The sequence below is a fragment of the Carettochelys insculpta genome, chromosome 5 (assembly GCF_033958435.1).
Source record: "Carettochelys insculpta isolate YL-2023 chromosome 5, ASM3395843v1, whole genome shotgun sequence".
NCBI classification, from domain to species: domain Eukaryota; kingdom Metazoa; phylum Chordata; order Testudines; family Carettochelyidae; genus Carettochelys; species Carettochelys insculpta.
The window spans coordinates 125,846,088-125,866,716 of record NC_134141.1 but is presented as its reverse complement, the minus strand read 5'-3'; the positions used below and the strand labels follow the sequence as shown (position 1 = coordinate 125,866,716).

Here is a 20,629-nt window from a genome sequence, read left to right as displayed (position 1 = left end):
TCACTGGTGTCTAGCTAGATTTGGTTCTTGTGCACTAACACAAGGCTGCAACATCAGGGCTGCCACGAACCACAGAAGACGTGAAAATCCTAACTATCTGCACTGAAATACAAAAGAGAATCCAGAGACACATCTTCTGTCTTTCATAAAGCCTTGCTTCTATGGAACCTGCACTTGGAGGTTAGCTCAGCCAAGTTTGTAAGGAACTTGGACCTGGGTCCCCAAAGGCCAGGTGCCTAACTCCTATTGATTTCAATGGTACTTGGGGATTTACATGCCTTTGAAGACCTCTGCCCCTGAGATCTAGAGCTAGACATGCCACACACTGCAAATGCTCAGCATTACAGTAGTGCCTTGAATTGCATGAGGGTTCCGTTCCCATGCACCCTCACGTAACTGGAATTTCGCATAAGTCATGGGGCGGCTTTCTCCCCAGCGGAACGTATGTTGTGCAGCCAGGGAAGCAGCAGGAGCACCTGGAGTTCCTTTTCAAAGGTCAGTCCTGGGGTTGGGGGGAAGCAGTTGAAGGGGTTAAGCATGCTGATGGGTTGGGGCTGTGGGAGCAGGGCAGGGGGGTTAAGTCTGGGGTAGGTTAGGGCTGCTGGGGAGGTGGAGGGGGTGGAACTGAGCTGAAGCCACGCATGGGGGGGCAGTTGAACTGGGGTGGGGGGTTGAGCTAGAGCCTTGCGTGGGAATGGTGAGTTGGGCCACAGGGGAGGGGGTGAACCAGGGCAGGGGTTGAGCTGGAGTTGTGAGCTGGGGTGGTGAGTTGGCAGGGGGTTGAACTGGGACCAGGGGCGCTGAGCCGGAGCCAGAGCTGGGTGCAGCGGGGGTGAGCTGGAGCCACATGCAAGTGGCGAGCAGGGTTGGGTGGGGGGGTGGAACCAGGGCCACACGGGGCCGGGGGTGGGGTTGAGCCAGGGCTGGGGGAAGCAGGATTTTGAGTTGTGCTTAACTTGCATTAATGTGAGTTAAGTGCAACTTGAAATCCTGCATTTCAAGGGTTTACTGTATTCTGAAACAGACAGTGTTCCTTTAATCTTTGTTCAGCCCGGGGCAGATTCCTATCTGCACTGGACAAAGCACATAGTTCACCAGCTAGAATAAGCTCAGTGAAGAATTATTAGATGCTCTACTTCAACCCACGGAGCAGGGATAGGAGCTGTGGGAGGAAGGACAAGAGCATGCGACTTGGAAAGGCTGCCACAGAAGCACTGGACAACAGTAGAGAAAAGAATACTGACCTTCAAGCATCCTGCAGTCCAAGCGGACCCCTCAGAATATGCAAGTTTTCTATTTGCGTTTTAACACTACTGCAAAAAGGCAGTAAGTCCATAAAATTTAAACCATAGACACATCCAGATATGGGCTTAAATCCAGAAAAACCAAGAGACGTTAGTGATAGCCAAGGGTATGTCTGTATCATAATCACTGAATGCGACTGCAGCTCATGTCAACATTCCCAACATAACTTTCATCTCAGCAGCTCAGGTACAAGAGCAAGCTGGCGGGGCTGCCCAGGCTTCAGCATGGGCTGTCCACGCCTGCCTGCTGCCCTGGGGGATTACTGCTGGCGCTCCCTGTGCTCAAGTATATGCTGCTGCAGCTTCACTGCTCCAGGGCCAGAGCTAGCTCAGGTATGTCTGCATGGGCTGGAATCCCACTCTGTCAATGCAGTACTGACATACCCAGAAACTTTATCCTGCTCCTGCCCTGCTGTATTTTGGGATCGTTTGAAGCATGGCTGGACTTTTTACCCATTGGGTCTGGTCCTTAGTGCATCCTTGTCCTGTCACCTGTGCAAACTGAGGTAAAGCACCAGCATTGTGATCTGGGAGAACTGTATGCTCACTTTGCAAAGATGAAAGTGATGATACAAGAGGTAGTGGAGGATCAAGGCAGAGGGCCTTATTCTCATCTCATGTGCACCAGCATTAACCCATGTGGCACCATGTTGGAGTCACTCCTGATTTACCCTGATGCCAAAGCAGAATCAAGCCAATCTGTCCCTTCACACATGGGGCTAATCACCTACACTGTGGTGCACCAAGAGTGACTCCACTCAGATCAGCACAGTTTCTGCTGTGTAAAGTGAGGGTGGGGAAGCCCTGATGGGGTGCCTAGGGAGGTGGTAGAATCTCCACCCTTAGAGGTTTTTAGGGCCCAGCTTGACAAAGTCCTGAGTGGGATGATTTAGTTGGGGTTGGCCCTGCTTTCAGCAGAAGGTGGAACTAAATGACCCCCTGAGGTCTCTTCCACCCCTAGTCTTGTATAGTAAGAGAGATATAGGTCAGCTCTTTTAGATCACCACCTAGCGCTGAGATTCTGTCAGCTCTCCAATGAATCTCAGCCCAGTCCTTTGATGGGAGGTTCTTGGGGAACAGGTGAATGCAACAGCATGTGAGGATGGTGGCTCAGGCTGTCACACTTCTCTCTGGGCAGGATTCTGATCTCACGCTGGACACCAGTGCAACTCCACTGAACCACCCTGTTTTATGCCTGTGCACAGGAGATTAGAGTCAGACCCAGTGAGTCAGGCTAAGCCAATACCTCAGCAGTCTCAACAGGCTCTTCCAGGTGGGGTGAGGAACTTAGATCTTGACCGCTTGTATTTTTAAAGGTCCCAGATACTGGGGTTTTTTTCAAATGTGGTTGTTTACCCTGGCCTGAGTTCCTAATTTCTGCCAACCCGATTTGTTTCTGACATTTCAGATCAATATGTGATTCCTCTTCACTCCACACTCCTGAGCCGTTGGGTTTCTGCAGGTTATTACATCACTGCTATACTCCCTCCCCAGAGATCGCTAGAGTCCACTTCTAACAACATTGATTCTTACAGGCTATCTGCAAATCACTTTCTTATGTTTGCAACATGCTGTGGAATAAGATGTGTTACCAGTAAGGGTAAGCTCATATTCTTCACATACCCCTTCATTAAGAGATTCCTGCTTGCTCTATAGTTCAGCACTAAATGGAGTCTTGTCTTTCTACTCACAGAGACTGTGGAACCCAACTTCTTACATATAAATAATATAAACCTAAAAGTAGTCAAAAATATATACGCTGTCCCTACATATTTATTAGGGACATAATTTTGTTCCATTAGAGTGTCAGAACAGATATGGCATGAAATAAGGGTTCAGGGAAGCAGGGATAGCCGGTTTGTATAATTTCTGAAGATACCCAGAATGGCTCCAAGTCCTGCCTCCTGCACCTGCCTAAGGCTCCAGGAGGGAGTTTGGTGAGGCAGGAGTGTGGGTTCAGGGGGGAGTCAGGGAGGGAGGGGTTAGGATGGGGGGGTGAGGGGTCAGGCTCTGGGAGGGAGTTTGGGTGTGGGAGGGGATGGGGGGATCAGGCTCTGGGAGGGAGTGTGGGTGTGAGAGGGGATGGAGTCAGGGTCTGGGAGGCAGTTTGGGTGTGGGAGGGGATGGGAGGTCAGGGTCTGGGGGGAGTGTGGGTGTGCGAGGGATAAGGGGTCAGGCTCTGGGAGGCAGTTTGGGTGTGGGAAGGGGTGAGAGGTCAGGCTCTGGGACAGAGTTTAGGTGTGGGAGGGGGTGAGGGGTCAGGCTCTGGGAGGGAGTTTAGGTGTGGTGGGGGTGAGGGGTCAGGCTCTGGGAGGGAGTTTGGGTGTGGGAAGGGATGGGGGGACAGGCTCTGGGAGGGAGTGTGCGTGTGGGAGGGGTGAGGGGTCAGGCTTGGGGAGGGAATGTGGGTGTGGGAGGGGTGCGGATCAGGCTCTGGGAGGGAGTATAGGTGTGGGAGGGGTGAGGGGTCAGGCTCTGGGAGGGAGTTTGCATGTGGGAGCGGATGGGGGTCAGGCTCAGGGAGGGAGTGTGGGTGTGGGAGGGGTGAGGGGTCAGACTCTGGGAGGAAGTTTGCCTGTGGGAGGGGATGGGGGTCAGGCTCAGGGAGGGAGTGTGGGTGTGGGAGGGGTGAGGGGTCAGACTCTGGGAGGAAGTTTGCATGTGGGAGGGGATGGGGGTCAGGCTCAGGGAGGGAGTTTGGGTGTGCGGGGGTGAGGGGTCAGGCTCTGGGAGGGAGTTTGGGTGTGGGAGGGGGTGAGGGGTCAGGCTCTGGGTGGGAGTTGAAGAGAACTGGCAGTATTTTAAAGAAGTCTTACTGAAGGCACAGGAACAAATGATCTGCCTGTATAGTAAGAAATACAAACATGGTAGGCAACCAGCTTGGCTTAACAGGGAAATCGTTAGTCAGCTTAAATTAAAAAAAGATGCATACAAGAAATGGAAACGTGGACAGTTGACTTAGGAGAAGTATAAACATATGGCTAGAGAATGCTGGGCAGTAATCAGGAAAGCGAAGGCACAATTCCAACTGCAGCTGGCAAGGGATGTGAAAAGTAACAAGAAGGGTTTCTACAGGCATGTGAACAATAAACAGGTTATCAAAGAAGGTGTGGGGACATTACTGGATGAGGGAGGTAACCTGGTGACAGATGATGCAGGAAAAGCTGAAGTACTCAATGCTTTTTTTGTCTCAGTCTTCACGGACAAAGTCAACTTCCCCATGATGGTCCTAGACGATGCAGTATGGGAAGGTGGAGGGCAGCCATCTGTGGGGAAGGAACAAGTTCTGAGCTATCTGGAAAAACTAGAGGTGCACAAGTCCATGGGTCTGGATTTAATGTACCCCAGGGTACTGAGGGAATTGGAAGAGGTCACTGCTGAACCTTTGGCCATTATCCTTGAAGACTCTTGGAGATCAGGGGAGATACCAGATGACTGGAAGAAGGCAAATGTAGTGCCCATCTTTAAAAAAGGAAAGAAGGACAATCCAGGGAACTATAGACCCATCAGCTTTACCTCAATCCCTGGGAAAATAATGGAGGGAATCCTCAAGGAATCCGTTTTGGAGCACTTGAAAGAGGGGAAAGTGATCAAAAGTAGCCAACATGGATTCACCAGGGGCAAGTCCTGCTTCACCAATCTGATTAGCTTCTATGACGAGGTAACAAGCTCCGTGGGCATGGGGAAGTCAGTGGATGTGATATACTTTGACTTCAGCAAGGCTTTTGATACGGCCTCCCACAACATTCTTGTCCATAAGTTAAGGAAATACGGATTGGATCCTTGGACTATAAGATGGATAGAAAGCTCGCTTGATGGTCGGGCCCAAGGGGTAGTGGTCAATGGCTCAATATCTGGATGGAGGTCTGTTTCAAGCGGTGTGCCACAAGGCTCGGTTCTGGGGCCGGTGTTATTCAACATCTTTATTAATGACCTGGATGAGGGACTGGACTGCACCTTCAGCGAGTTTCCTTATGACACAAAGCTAGGGGACAGGTAAATACGTTGGAAGGTAGGGATAGTATTCAGAGTGACCTGGATAAATTGGAGGATTGGGCCAAAGAAAATCTGATGTGATTCAATAAGGAGAAGTGTAGAGTCCTGCACCTGGGGCAGAGGAATCCCAAGCATTGTTATAGGCTGGGGACCGACTGGCTCAGCAGCAGCACGATGGAAAGGGACCTAGGGGTTATGGTGGATGAAAGGCTGGATATGAGTAAACAGTGTGCCCTTGTAGCCAAGAAGGCTAACGGCATACTAGGGTGTATTAGGAGGAGCATTTCGAGCAGATCTAGAGAAGTAGTTATTCCCCTGTATTTGGCACTGGTGAGGCCACATCTGGAATACTGTGTCCAGTTTTGCCCCCCCCCCCCCCACCTCCGTATAAAAAGGATGTGGCTGTGCTGGAGCATGTTCAGCGAAGAGCAACAAAAATAATTAAGGGGCTGGAGCACAAGACCTATGAGGAGAAGCTGAGGGATTTGGGCTTGTTTAGTTTGCAGAAGAGAAGACTGAGGGGTGATTTAATAGCAGCCTTCAACTTCATGAAGGGGAGCTCTAAAAAGGAGGGTGAAAAACTGTTCTCAGTGGAGTTAGATGGCAGAACAAGGAGTAATGGTCTGAAGCTGAAGAGGGAGAGGTGTAGGTTAGATATTAGGAAAAACTACTTCACCAGGAGGTCCCTTCCAGCCTTATGATTCTGTGATTAAGCCTGATTGAATGGTATCAGAGAGAGAGCCATATTAGTCTGTATTTTATCAAAACAAAAAAGCAGTCACGCAGCACTTTAAAGACTAACAAAATAATCTATTAGGTGAAGAGCTTTCATGGGACAGACCCACTTCTTCAGATCATAGCCTTACCAGAACAGACTCAATATATAAAGCACAGGGGTCCAAAAATTGTTGTCATATACATAGTGTGTGGGCACTGTTGGCACATGATGGCACATATGACGTTAACTGAGGAACAGGAGGATGTCACCCTGATTATGTAATTAAAGTGGTTAGGCCCAGTGATGGTATCTCCAGAATAGATATGTAGACAAAGGTGGCAATGGGGCTTGTTGCAAGGAAAAGTTTCAGGACCAGTATTATTGGGGTATAGCGTGTGGTTGCTAGTGCGAATCCTCATAAAGTTAGGAGGTTGAGAGAGAATAGGCCTGTCACCTAGGGCCTTCTGGAGTGTGGCATCATGATTTAGGATAGGTTGTCGGTCTTTAATGATGTGTTGCAGTGGTTTGAATTGGGGGCTGTAGGTAATAAGTGGTGTTCTGTTATTGGCTTTTTTGGGCCTGCCTTGGAGTAGTTCATTTCTGGGTATTTGCCCTGCTGATTTTTTTTTTTTTTAACTTTCCCTGGTGAGTAATTGAGGTTTATGAATGTTTGGTAGAGATCTTGTAGTTTTCGGTCTCTGTCAGTAGGATTAGAGCAGATGTGATTGTATCTCAGGGCTTGACTGATGGATAGATCATGTGGTGTGTGCAGGATGGAAGCTAGAAGCAGGTAGGTAAGCGTAACAGTCAGTGGGTTTCTGGTAAAGAGTGGTATCGATGTGGCCATCAGTGATTTGTACTGTAGTGTCCAGGAAATGTATCTCTCATGTGGAGTGGTCAAGGCTGAAGTTGATTGTGAAGTGCAGATTGTTAATGTCTCTGTGGAATTTTTCTAGAGTCTCTTTTCCATGGGTCCAAATGATAAAGATGGCACTGATGTATCGTAAGTAAAGGAGGTATCCTAGGGGACGAGAGCTGAGGAATCATTGTGCCAAGTCAGCCACAAATATACTAGCATATTGTGGAGCCATGTGGGTGCCCATGGAAGTGCCACTAATGTGGAGGTATAAGTTGTCCCCAAATCAGAAATAATTGTGGGTGAGAACAATGTTACATAGATTAGACACCGGATTAACTGTGGTAATGTCAGGGATGTTATTCCTGATTCCTTCTAGTCCATTTTCATGTGGAATATTACTGTACAGGGCCTCTACATCCGTGGTGGCAAGGATGGTGTTGTCAGGAAGTTTTCTGATGTTTTGTAACAAGTTTTGGACCTCTGTGTTTTATATATTGAGTCTGTCCTGGTAAGGCTATAGATCTGAAGAAGTGGGTCTGTCCCATGAAAGCTCACCACCTAATAAATTATTTTGTTAGTCTTTAAAGTGCTACATGATGGCTTTTTTGTTCTGACTGAATTATTTGACTGAGGAGAGGATGGTGGAGGGGTGAGTAAAAGGTGAAAATACCCACACTGGTGGGCACCAAAGAAAAAGCCACTAAAGGCGAAGAGGAGAACAAAGCCAGTGGGGTATCAAGACAGTTCCATAGCAATAGCATTTGAGATCAAAGTTATAGGCCAAGAGGGAAGGGGCGGAAGAACTTGGTATGTAGGGTGATGGGGAGGCAACCAGTGGATTCAGAATGTGGGATGTGTGAAGAGAAGGTAATTTTTGGCAGCGGTGTTTTGGACTGACTTTGCCCTTGCTAATGTGAGCACTCAGCCCTGAGTGGGAAGATGTGTACAAAATAGACATAGACAGATAGATAGATTAGATAGATAGATTTCAAAGTCAGAAGGGATCACTGTGGGAGAACATGTTGCAAGCTGGGATGCTGTTTGAGCTGAGGAAACATTTTGGGGAGTTCTCTGGCCTGTGTACAAAGTAGAGGTTACTTGCTAGCTCTCAGAATCAAGCCCAACATAATACTTGTGTAAGTAGCAGTTGCAAGATAATGAGGAGTCTTGCAACATCTTTAAAACTAACAGATTTATTAGGTCTCAGAGGTAGCCATATTAGTCTATTTCACCAACACCAACAAGGAGTCTGATAGTACCTTAAAGATTAACACTTTTATTATGGCATAAACTTTCGTGAGTCACAACTCACTTCATCAGATGCATGAAGGGAAAGGTGCATTGGAAAAAGTGGGCTTTTGCCCACAAAAACTTATGCCCTAATAAATCTGTTAGTCTTAAAAGTGCCACAGGACTCCTCCTCGTTTTTGTGGATATAGACTAACATGGTTATCCCTCTGATACTAGTTGCTGGATATGATTGAACGCCCAGTAAGCACCAGAAAAGCTAAAATGTTTCTGAGAACCTTTTATCTGATAAATCTTTCATACTTTTAATCCCAGACACCAATCTTTTCCTCTGATTATTCTTAAGGAGCCAACACCCTCCTTAAAACAGTTTCCAAAATAAATACACATGCTAGCTAAAGCCACGTATTCACCAGCATTCCCAGGAAGGGACCGGCTTCCTGATGGATTATAAACCCCTTCCATCAGCATCACAGGGAACACTTTTCTGTAAGATACACTAGGAATCTGATCTTTGATATTTGTTATACAAAATAATTGTTCGGAAAAGTATGTTTACAAAGGCAGAAAAGGGCAAACTCGCTTGTAAAGTGTCAGGAAGTATTAGTTGATTTTCCGAACATTGTGTAGTTTAAAATATTTCATATCTTGAAAGGTCAGTACCTTTAGTAATGGGAGAAAATGCCCTGGGAGCATCAGTATAAGAACTATCCTTTGAAAAGTGTATGCAGTGGGATGCCATTTATCTTGAAGCCATCAGTGTTTACAAGAGATAGGGGTAATAGCACTGTACCTTCACTGTGTTAGCAGTATCTCGGCTACAAAAACATGAAAGCAAATATCCTTACACTTAATGAACTCTACATTGCTTCACTTGTTCCAAGATTCAGGTTTTAGGTTGTTGGGGTTTGTTTATTTTATTTTTTAAAACAAGATTTTTCTGCTGCTCTTCAGTACAACAAGGGAATTGCTCAGTCTTGGCTTTCTTATCGTGGAGATTATCTAGACGAGTACAAGGGTGGTCACACCATTATTTTCCATTTAGTTTCCTTTCTAACATTAAGTTGTCAGAGTGACAAGTGTGTCTTAATCTTCTTTTGCAATTAATCTTGCAGGAAGGTTGGAAGAGGTCTCTAGATGTTTTTTTGCAATATGTTCCCAACTGTTCTGCAATTATTGGAATTCTCAAATATGGAAATTCTGAGTTTTATCCAGCCTGAGAAATGGGCTCTAAGGGTGGTTTTTACTTGTCTAAGACTTAGGGTTTGTAGTTTATTTTGGCAGATTTGGGCTGATTTATTATAAATCAAAATGGGATTTTAACATTGTTTTCCTTTAACTACATCAAAACCTGGCCTCCTCTTCAGCCCTGTGCTCCTGACACTGAGGTTCCAGTGAATGGGGGGAGAGATTTATGTTCTGCTGGACCCTCCACAAGCAATTCTGAAAATGGGAAATTTCAGGTATCAGCTCCTCCAGCCCCAGTGGGCTTCAGACTGGTGCGGCTCATGCAGCAGCAGCTCCAGCCGCAGAGACACTTCAGCCCCAGGCAGCTCACATGGTGCAGCACAGCTTCAAGTGAGAAATCTTTGGGGGGGTGCCTGGCTGTTGGGTGTGCCTGGGTGTGGGGAGCGGTGCTTGGATGGTGATGGGGTGCCTGGCTGCAGGGGGGGGGCGCCTGGCTAGGGGCTGGGGTTGTGGCAATTGGTTAAATTTTTCTTGGACACTACTGATCTAGAACATCCATGACAGGTGTTTAACTAACCTGCTCTTAACTATCTCCAAAAACAGAGATTCCACAATCTCCCTAGGCAATTTATTTCAGTCCTTAACCACCCTGACAGTTAAGAAGCTGTTCCTAATGTCCAGCCCATGCCTCCCTTGCTGCAATTTAAGCCCTTGCTTCTTGTCCTGTCTTCAGAAGTTAAGGAGAATAATTTTTCACCCTCCTCCCTTTAGCGACTTAAAAGTTGTTACGTGTGCCCCCTCGGCCTTCTCTTTTCCAAAGTAAACAAACCCACTTCCTTCAGTCTTCTCTAACAGGCCATGTTTTCTTGACCTTTAATAATTTGTGTTGCTATTCTTTGGACCCTCTCCAATTTCTCTACATCTTTCTTGAAATGTGGTGCCCACAACTGGACACAATATTCCAGCTGAGGCCTAATCAGTGCAGTATAGAGCATAAGAATTACTTCTCATTTCTTGCTTGCCCCGTGTTAATGCACCTCAAAATGATGTTTGCTTTTTTTGCAAGTATCGCACCATTGACTCACATTAGCGGTCACTTCCCAATTTGTATGTGTGCAACTGATTGTTCTTTCTTAAGTGTAGTCCTTTCCATTTGTCCCTATTGAATTTCATCCTATTTATCTCAGACCATTTCTCCACTTTGTCCAGATCACTTTGAATTATGACCCTCTCCTCCAAAGCACTTGCAACCCCTCCCACCTGGGTATCATCTGCACAGCAATCTTGGGTGTAAACCTGCTCCACACTAACCTACTGGATGTTATCTGTCCCTGGGAACACTACGGCTGTGCCCTACACGCTCCTACTTTGAAACAGGAGGAGATCAAAGTGCACTGGGGCACTGATATCATGCAGCCACAGCGTCCATACAGACACAAAGGCCACGGCTGGTTTGTGCAGGGTTGATTTACACCCCAACTTGCTGTGCTCTATTAGGTCATCTGGACAAACCCTCAGATTTCCTCTGCTGGGGTTTTGTTATTTCTAACCTAAAGCTGCAAATACCTTCCAGCAAGGTGTCTTTCAAGTGCTAACCACATTAGTATCTACACCCAAATGTTTGTTGACTTTGGCCATGTCTACACTAGCCAAAAACTTCGAAATGGCCATGCAAATGGCCATTTCGAAGTTTACTAATGAAGCGCTGAAATACATATTCAGCACCTCATTAGCATGCAGGCGGCTGTGGCACTTCGAAACTGACGTGGCTCGTCGCCATGAGGCTCTTTTTCGAAAGGACCCTGGCTACTTCGAAGTCCCCTTATTCCCATCTGCTCATAGAATTCCCATCTGCTCCTGGCCATTTTGAAGTTTTGGGCTAGTGTAGACGTAGCCTTTGTGTCATATCAGGAGCATGCTGAAGATGTGGAATCATAGAATCATAGAATACTAGGACTGGAAGGGACCTCAAGAGGCCATTGAGTCCAGGCCCCTGACCTCGTGGCAGGACCAAGTACTGTCTAAACCATCCCTGATAGACATCTATCTAACCTGTTCTTCAATATCTCCAGCAATGGAGATTCCACAAACTCCCTTGGCAATTTATTCCACTGTTTGGCCACCCTGACAATTAGGAACTTTTTCTTAATGTTCAACCTAAACCTCCCCCACTGCAGTTTAAGCCCATTGCCTCTTGTTCTATCCTCAGAGGCCAAGAAGAACAAGTTTTCTCCTTCCTCCTTATGATACCCCTTTAGATACTTGAAAACCACTATCATGTTCCCCCCTCAATCTTCTCTTTTCCAAACTAAACAAGCCCAATTCTTTCAGCCTTTCTTCATAGGTCACATTCTCTAGACCTTTAATCATTCTTGTCACTCTTTTCTGGACCCTCTCTAATTTCTCCACATCTTTCTTGAACTGCAGTGCCCAGAACTGGACACAATACTCCAACTGAGGCCTAACCAGTGCAGAGTAGAGCGGAAGAATGACTTCTCGTGTCTTGTTCACAACACACCTGTTAATGTATCCCAGAATCATGTTTGCTTTTTTTTTTGCAACAGCATCACACTGTTGACTCAAATTTAACTTGTGGTCCACTATAACCCCTAGATCCCTTTCTGCTGTAGTCATTCCTAGACAGTCTCTTCCCATTCTGTATGTGTGACACTGATTGTTCCTTCCCAAGTGGAGCACGTTGCATTTGTCCTTATTAAACTTCACCCTGTTTACCTCAGTACATTTTTCCAATTTATCCAGAAATATAACTAAGCTGCAGAGTACAGATTTAAAATAAAAATGTCAATCCCCACGTCAGTTTAAAGGGCTCTTCATAGACAATAAGCACAACCTGCAATGCAGTTACTTTGCAAAAAATGTAACAGAGTTGCTATAGCTTTGGAAATTACAGGATCTTAAAGTGCCAAGGTAGGAAGGTAAAATCTTTATTGGACCAACTTCTGTTCATGAGAGAGACAAGTCTGGCGCTACACAGAACTCTTCTGCAGATCTGGGAAAGGTACTCAGTGTCACAGCTAACTGCAGGACAAATAGGAGGGATAAGTGCATTACAGATGGATGTAATAAGCCGTAAATCCAGTGTTTTTATAAATAGCATGATTTTTAGTGTCTAGACAAGTTCTGAATTTAAATTTTCTCACTCGTCATATGGAAGTGTTGTGTAGATTTCTTCTGAGGATAAGGACTTAGCAGACAGATTCATAAAGCCCTGCAAATCCACGGCTATCCACTTTATAGCCATGGGCATCTGCAGATGTGTATGTGGACATCTGCAGCAATTTTTTGCAGATACAGATGCAGCTGTGGATGCAAATTTTGTATCTAGAACCCTGCAAATTTGCAGCTATCTGCTTTATATCGGTGGTTCACTTTTGTAGATGCAGGTGTGGATACCAATTTTGTACACACACAGGACTCTACAGATGAGGACGAATTACTTTGTGAAAAGTGCTCACCCACATGATACGGTGTTTTTGTCTTATTTTCCTGTATGAATTCATTCAAGAGTACAGAGATTGTCTGTTTTCACCCACGATAATTATTGCAGCATTTAGTGCACTAGCCAAGGTCCGCCATATGTTTTGATTGGTATGCATGGGACCCAGGGGTCTCAAAGGGCATGCTTGGGTGGCAGGGGTTTAGGGTTGATCGCTGTAATAGTGGGGCTATGTCTGCATCTGTTGTTTTGGCAGGATCTGGCACTGCTTTGAGTTGAATCACAGGGAGCTAGCTTCTGATGATGAACTTGGAGAGGTTAGGGGGGTTGCTTTTGAAAGCCACAAGAGGGGGTTCAGGTGATATTTTTCAAGATTGGAGTTCACTTTTCAGAATTATGAAGTTTTCCTCTGACCACTACAGTTAGCTTCCTCTAGCCTTGGTTGGTCCTACAGTCCAGAGATCCCTCACCCTCTGACAGCCTGTCCATTTGCTTCTCTCCCTCTGAGTTTCTCAGACTCTGTGATTTTAAAGGGCCAAACCTACACCTGGTTTGGGAAAATTCTACTACTCCAACCCTCCAACCACAAATGCAGTGATTATAGTGGCTTCTATCGGCTTCACCTGAAGCCTGTTATCCTATGGTGCTTCCATGTGAACAGGAGCAATTCATGTTATAGACTCCCCATTGTTTCTGATGCGGGAGGATCAAGAGCAGTATTTTACATCCCTTTTGCACCGACAATAAGCAGCAAGATCAGGTGCAGAGCAATGGTAAATTGGGTCCCACAGGATTAAAGAGTAATTCATGATTCATATTTTACGGCTGTCACTCCTTGTTTTGTTATGGTTGAATATATCTTTTCTACAGTACACAAACACTGACTACACCAGTCTGCAGTGATCATTTGTTTGAGGCAGAGCGTGCTCTCTCTGTAGTTCACTTTACATTGAATTACAACAAAGCAATAAGTGGATTTTGTGTGGGCCCTGAAGCATTTGGCAATTAATAGGCTCTGATAAAGCTATCTTATGTCAGCCCTAGTCAATGCTGGATTGATAGCCAGTCCCATAAACGCAGCTAGATTTTGGAAGTCTCACTCTGTCAGATCCCCTTCACTGCATGCACCCATCACCTCCCCACCCACTGCCATGACCTACAAACACTTTGTAATATTCACTAGGTTCCAGCTGCACCTGTCTGGGCTTCTGGGACAGGGACCCACACTGAGGAGGTAAGTGATGGGTGGAAGAGGGGTCTGGAATGGTTACATACTGGGAAGGTAATGGGTTGGGGGAGGACTCAGCAGAGGAGATGGCACGTGTTAACATAATATTACTTATTTTTGTACCTCAGCATCTCAGCCTGTGACCTAGTCAACCCAGCCTAGCCTGTGTTATTTTCCCACAGACAGTTTCTAATCCTATCTGTGATCCAATCTCTCAGCTGTCTGGTCTGTTTCAGACAAGAACACTCTGCAGGGCCTAAAACTACAGGCTCCAACTGATCAGAGTTTTCTTTTCAAATTGTTTACGGCAGTGATACAAAACTGCCGGTATTTTGTGCCCTGCCTGCCTGGGACTCTAACACCACAGCTCTCCATCACATGACTGCAGTGGGACTCGGTGACTAAGTGCTAGTAGGAGTGAGCCCGTGGTCCTGCAAGTACAGCAACATAAACTGTCACATTTGCAGAGCACTGGGAAATGAATCTATCCAGTTAGGGGAGGTCAGGGGAGGAGCAAGCAGTAAGGGAAAGTTTGGTACAAAGATCATGTGGTGCCAACATGTAGTTAAATATAAGGAACAACTGGTAGGGTGCTAACAGAGTCTCTGACACAATCTGAGAGGATTAAAGCACTCTGGACATACTGCATGAGCAAGAAGCTGAAGTGAGCTGAGACCTGGTGTTGCCCTCATCACATCAGATCACTGCCTCTGCATATCATAATCATTCAGCACCTACAGCTTGTTGCTAAGGGTCATGGGCCAAAACGGCAATTCTTTGTGCTCAGAGGCATGAGCTGCATACTCGGTTCGTGCCAGCTGCCAGGCTGAACTAGGCACCCGGACCGGAATGCGGCCAGGCTTTTGGGGATCTGCCACTTTTTGGGAAGCAACAAGCAGTTTTGCAGAACTTTAGAAATCAGCTAATGCATGAGGTCATGAGTAAAACCCACTTCATTGATAAAATGCTAGAAAATCTTTAGTGATGGCATCATTTCCTGAAGGCTGCAGCATCTGAGGTTTTCCCTGGCAGCTGTTTGACTATGCATTATATTTGACATTGTCTTGCTTGTGAGCTATGCTGGGTTATCAGCCTCAAATGGTATAGCGGGAGGGTTCACAAATATATCAGAGAAATTGATTTTTCTTCTGTTATCTCAGGGTTAAATTGTAATGAAGTCACTGATAATGCCAACTTGATGATATGCACCTGTGAATTCACAGACCCAAGTTCTCTGCTGGTGCAATCAGACTGGCACCAAATGATCTGCTGTAGCACGCTGCTGCCTGACACCAGCAGGGAATCTGTCCCACAGCTTTAAAGCAATGGAATCTTAAAGAAATGTAGAAGCACTAATGAACGATGCCTACCTAAGCATTGCCAGCAGTCTGCCAGGGCTGACTTAATTTACGAGGTGCTAGATGAATGGGTAGGGGCTAAAATATAGCTCCCGTCAATGCAACGTTAGGCTTAGCCTAAGTACTTTGTTATCAAGTCATTATTATTGGAGACATTCCCTGCCCCTCTCTCTCAGCATGGTGTGAAAAGTACTAATTTCATGCCATTTAATTATAGCAAAGTTGTACTGGCCAGCTCTGGGCACATGACTATAACTAATTTTGTGTTATTTGCTTTACTATATTGTTTCCCTGTGTCCCGAAACTAATCGATAATGATCTGATGCAAGTTACATGAGGGTTTCTCATCTCCAGAACGGGCACAATAGCATCTACACACAGGAGTCGTGTAAGGCTTAATGAGACAGTTTCAGCTCTTGCATGAGGAGGTGCAGCTCCCATGGAGGCTTCTGGGCTAAAATGAATTAGAACAGAACTGGGTGCAAGTTGGGTAGAAATCAGTCAGGCAGAGGCTGTAAGAGGCAATGTACTTGGGTCAATGCGGTGCTCAGGAGGGTTCAAAGCGAATGAGTTAAATGCTCAGGGGCTGTAAGGGAAAGCAGTGAAGTAACAGAGGAAGGTGTATGAGAAAGCAGTCTGCCCACCTCTCTTCTTGCCTTGCACTACATTATCCCCTGTGCTCAAAGGGAGGCATTATTCTCTAGGCTTCAGTGGAAGCAGTGATGGCTTAGGCCAAGGGCCGGGTTTGGTCCCCAGGAAGGATAAGCCACGCTGATCTTGCCCACCCACTCAGTCCCCAGCAGAGAGGGCACATGCAGCTTTTATCCTGAGGAATTTGGCATAGCCACGGCAAGTGATGCAGCTGATCCCTCAAAGGGCCCTTCTCTTCAGTTTAGGACCAGCTCAGGAGCATGCACTGCTGTGCAGAAGTCTGGTCTGCCTGCTAAAGATTTCTGGCCAGGGCATCTGGGGAGTATGCTGTGGAAACAAGGGTGAAGGGCTTGGGAGAGAATGGGAAGTGTTGCTGACCAAGCTTCTGCAGCCCGGTTGTGTTAGGCCACCAGTGTGCTATGGACCCTGGGGTGGGAAGGCAGAAAATAAGGCTGTACAGCGTCAATATTCAGCAAAGTGTTCCTCCTCTCCCTGGAGAGAGGCTTGCATGCATTCCAACTCCTTGGCCTTTGAGCTCCCTCCCAAATGAAGCAGCTCAATTCACCCCACCAGCAGCTGGCCAGTTGCTTTCAGCTGTACTGCCACTTCTCTGTCCAGGACATTAGATTCCTTAATCCCACTCCAGCCTCTTACCTTCCCATCTGTGGTGACTGCAGCAAAGACAGTGGAGGAGTAAGGGGCCCATGCAACATCTCCCACAGCAGAATTCAGGTCAAAGATGAACATTGGGGTCCTGGAAAGAAAGGCCCCAGATGAAGATCTCATTCAATTATATATCCCCTGACACATGAAACACGCAGTGGCCCAGGCAGCCTGTGCTGTTCCAAGCAGCTAAACCCTCATCCATGTTGTACTGGGTTGTCTTCCTAGAGGAGCTCACAGATGCCAGTGCTTTCCTTCTCTCTCTGCTGCCAAGAAACTGGGTCAGAAAGTTTTGTGTTTGAGAGAATGAGGGAGCTAGTGTGGGAAAGCCTGGCTGAAAGTTTGAGTGGGGTGAGGTTCGTGCTCAGCCGTCTCTTCCTGCAGTGAGTTTGCTAGTCTCTCCTTGACTCCCAGGAAGGTTGGCTAACAATATCATTGCTCCAGTGTGACAGCTGTGAGTGGAGGTCCAGGCTGCAGAGGGAGAGTGGATCTCTCAGGTATCTGGACCCAATGCCTTTGAAACATTGAGGCAGCCACCTTGACCTGTGTGACCTGGGATCCAGGCAGGAGGGCAGGTACCTCGTGTAGCTATATTAAAGTTTTTAAATTATGGCCTGGAGGGGATTTCACCCTGGTACAAGATACACTTACAAGAGGAGGCAGCAATCCAGGGCTGTACCTCCTTTGATTTCTGAAGGAGCTGTTACCCTCAGGGTACATCTGCACTAACTGAAAGATCAACACAGTGGTGGTTGATCTTCCAGGGTTTGATTTAGTGTGCCTAGTGAGGCCACGCTAAATCGAACCATCAGGGCTCCACTGTTGACTCTCGTCGTACTCACTGGTGTCACGAGAAGTAAGGGAAGTTGACTTTCTCCCATTGACCCCCTGCTGTGGGGACGGAGTGACAAACCTGTTTCTGATATGTTGATGTCAGCTATGCAACGCATATAGCTGCAGCTGCATATCTTAAATCGATTTTTGGAAGAGTTTAGACCTGTCCCCAGTGAAAAGTGAATAACGGGCATAAAAGAGAGTAGTGAGTAATAAATCCAACTTAAAGTGAAACCATAACCATAGATCTTAGCAGCCAAAGGCAGCTGCACGTGGAAGGTTTGTAACATAAGAGCATAAATCATGCTCTCCGGGGCAAGGCTAGGACACAGCAAGACTTACTTTATGGTGTGGTCCCAGATCTTGACAGTCCAGTCAGAGCTGCAGGAAATGAAGACTTTCATGTGGTAAGGATTCCAGCTCACTGCATCAACAGCCATGTGGTGAGCATCAAAGGTGTCCAGAAACTGGCTCGAATAGGATTTTGAACACTGCAAAGGAACCAGGGATCAGCCACAGAAATCAGATATGCCTCAAAATCATTTGGCTGCTCTAGAAAGGTGGTTCTCTACTCTGCTTTTTGTGGGGAGCAGGAGTTGTGACCTTTTCTACAGTATCTAAGCTTTCATTGAAAACATGTCCCTCCTACAGCACAAAACACCAAAGCTTTCTGAGTGTAAGAATTTCCCACTCTCTACTGTGATTCCAGCCTGTCAGGGAAGCTGACCTGAATAGGCAAGCTCTGGTATTTTTGAAGGTGGTTTAAGCAGCCACAAAGTCAGTGTTATTATCTGAGTATGAGTGAGAGCTGGGGCATAACCAACTGAGTTTGGAATGTATAGGGGACAATTTATTTCAAAATACAGAGAAAGATTTTCTATATTTGATTTTAACTAATAGGGAGGAACTAGCTGAAAATTTGAAAGTAGAAGGCAACTTGGGAGAAAGTAATAATGATTCTAAGAAATAACAGAAGGAAGAACAGCAAAATAGACGATGCATTTCAAGAAGATGCTTTAGCAAATGTAGGGAGCTGGTAGGGTCAGTCCCAAGGGAAGCAAGACTATGAGAGAAAACAATTGAAGACAGTTGGCAGTTTTTCAAAGTGACATTACTAAGAGCACAAGAGCAAAGTATTCCACTGCATAGAAGAGAGAGGGAGTATGACAGGAAACCCACCTTGGCATAACCAGGAGATCTTGAGTGATCTAAAAATCAAAAAGGAGTCCTATAAAAAGTGGAAACTAGGTCAAATTACAAAGGATGGTTGGACATTACTGGATTTTAAATTAAATACGAAAACCAGTTCTGCAACCATTGTATTAAGTTTGCACCAAATCCTGTGCCAAGTGGGCCAAGTGAGGTGTCTAATGAAAGCTGGTGATTCACTGAACCTGTTTATGCTACTTGTATCTGTGCCATGTTTGTGTGTTCTTCCTGGAGGTCAATCGATAACGAGTAGGACGTCTTCTTGTCACCCTCCTATTTGTGAGTGCATTGATGGCTGATCATCCCTATTCTGGAGCCACAGATCTTATCACAGAAGGGGCAGGTGCTAGTAGCTGTTGGAGCAGTGTGGGGCAGTTTTGGATGCTCTTTTCTTCTTCTCCATCTCTCCTTGTCTGCACTGCAGTGGCATCTCTCAAATTGCACCACCCCTTCACGGGTTATAGTCCTCCACTGGGGATGGTCTTGGGCCAGGTTCTCCCAAACGTTGACACCGATGCTGCACTTTCTCATGTGTGCCTTCAGCACATCCATATATCACTTCTGCTGGCCCCCAACACTCCTCTCTCCTTCTTCCAACTCAGAATCTGTTTTGGGAGGTGCTGATAGACATCCAAACCATAGGACCAGTCCAATGAAGTTGGTGGTGAATGATAATGGCTTCAGTAATGGTCATGTTCGACTTTTATGGGATGCAAATATTTGTGCGCCTATCCCCCCAAGAGATATTTAGGATTTTCCTGAGGCAGCTTTGATGATATTGTTCAGGAGCTTCAAATGATGCTTGTATGTTGTCCAGGTTTCACATGCATAGTATACAAGTAGCTTTTTCTTGGGATAGATGTCCCGGTTCGTGAAGACCCATTGTCTCAGGCAGGCAAAAGCAGATCTTGCACAGCTCAGACAATTCTGGATTTCCACATCAATGTTGACTTTAGCAGAAAGATGATTTCCAAGGTATGGGAAGTGCTCCACATTTTCCAGCAGTTCTCCACTGACTTCAATAGAAGGTACATGAGATTGTCCCATTGGTGAGGGGACATGTTTGTATGTAAAATTACAGATAATTGGCTCCATACCTATATTAGGAATGTTTTACAGCTAAGGAAGCTGTGATGACCTCTCAGTCAGGTAACCTGTGTGGAACCAAGGAACAGAAGCAGTCTAGGAAGATGTGGCTGTCAAGGAAGGAGTATTTCATCTAAGGGTCACAAGCTAAATATGAGTCAATAGTGTGACAGTTTTGCAAAAAAAATGCAAACATGAATTTGGGATACATTAACAGAAGTGTTGTAAAGAACACACAAGAAGTAATTCTTCCACTCTACTCTGCACTGATTAGGCCTCAACTGGAGTATTGTGTCCAGTTGTGGGCACCACATTTCAAGAACGATGTGGATAAACGGGAGAGGGTCCAGAGAAGAGCAACAAAAATGATTAAATGTCTAGAAAACATGACCTATGTGGGAAGACAGAAAGAATTAGCTTTATTTTGTTCGGAAAAGAGAAGACAGAAAGGACATGATAATAACTTTCAAGTACCTAAAATGTTGTCACAAGGAGGAGGGAAAAAAACTATTCTCTGTAACTTCTGAGGGTAAGACAAGAAGCAATGGGCTTAAACTGCAGCAACGGAGGTAAGTTGGACCTCAGGAAAAACTTCCTAACTGTCAGGGTAGTTAAACACTGGAATACGTTATCTAGGGAGTCTGTGGAATCTCCCTTATTGGAGACATTTAAGAGAAGGTTAGATAAATATCCATCAGGGATGAGATGGTGCTTGAGCAGGGGACTGGACTTGATGAACTCTCAAGTTCTCTTCCAGTTCAAGTATTCTACGATTCTATGATAATCACTACTTTCTAAATCACAGGAACTATGGTGCAGAAATTACACAG

The 20,629-nt window shown here is 45.9% G+C and overlaps 1 protein-coding gene across 1 annotated transcript in view; it reads right to left on the bottom strand.

Moving 5' to 3' along the window:
* LOC142013949 (dynein axonemal intermediate chain 1-like) overlaps positions 1-20,629 on the bottom strand; it is a 233,542-nt gene that overhangs the window by 89,749 nt on the left and 123,164 nt on the right. The window contains exons 14-15 of the mRNA XM_074995971.1: positions 17,847-17,995; positions 16,662-16,761 (exon numbers count right to left, since the gene is read on the bottom strand). Coding sequence (XP_074852072.1) covers positions 16,662-16,761; positions 17,847-17,995 — 249 coding nt within the window. The remainder of the gene's footprint in view (positions 1-16,661; positions 16,762-17,846; positions 17,996-20,629) is intronic.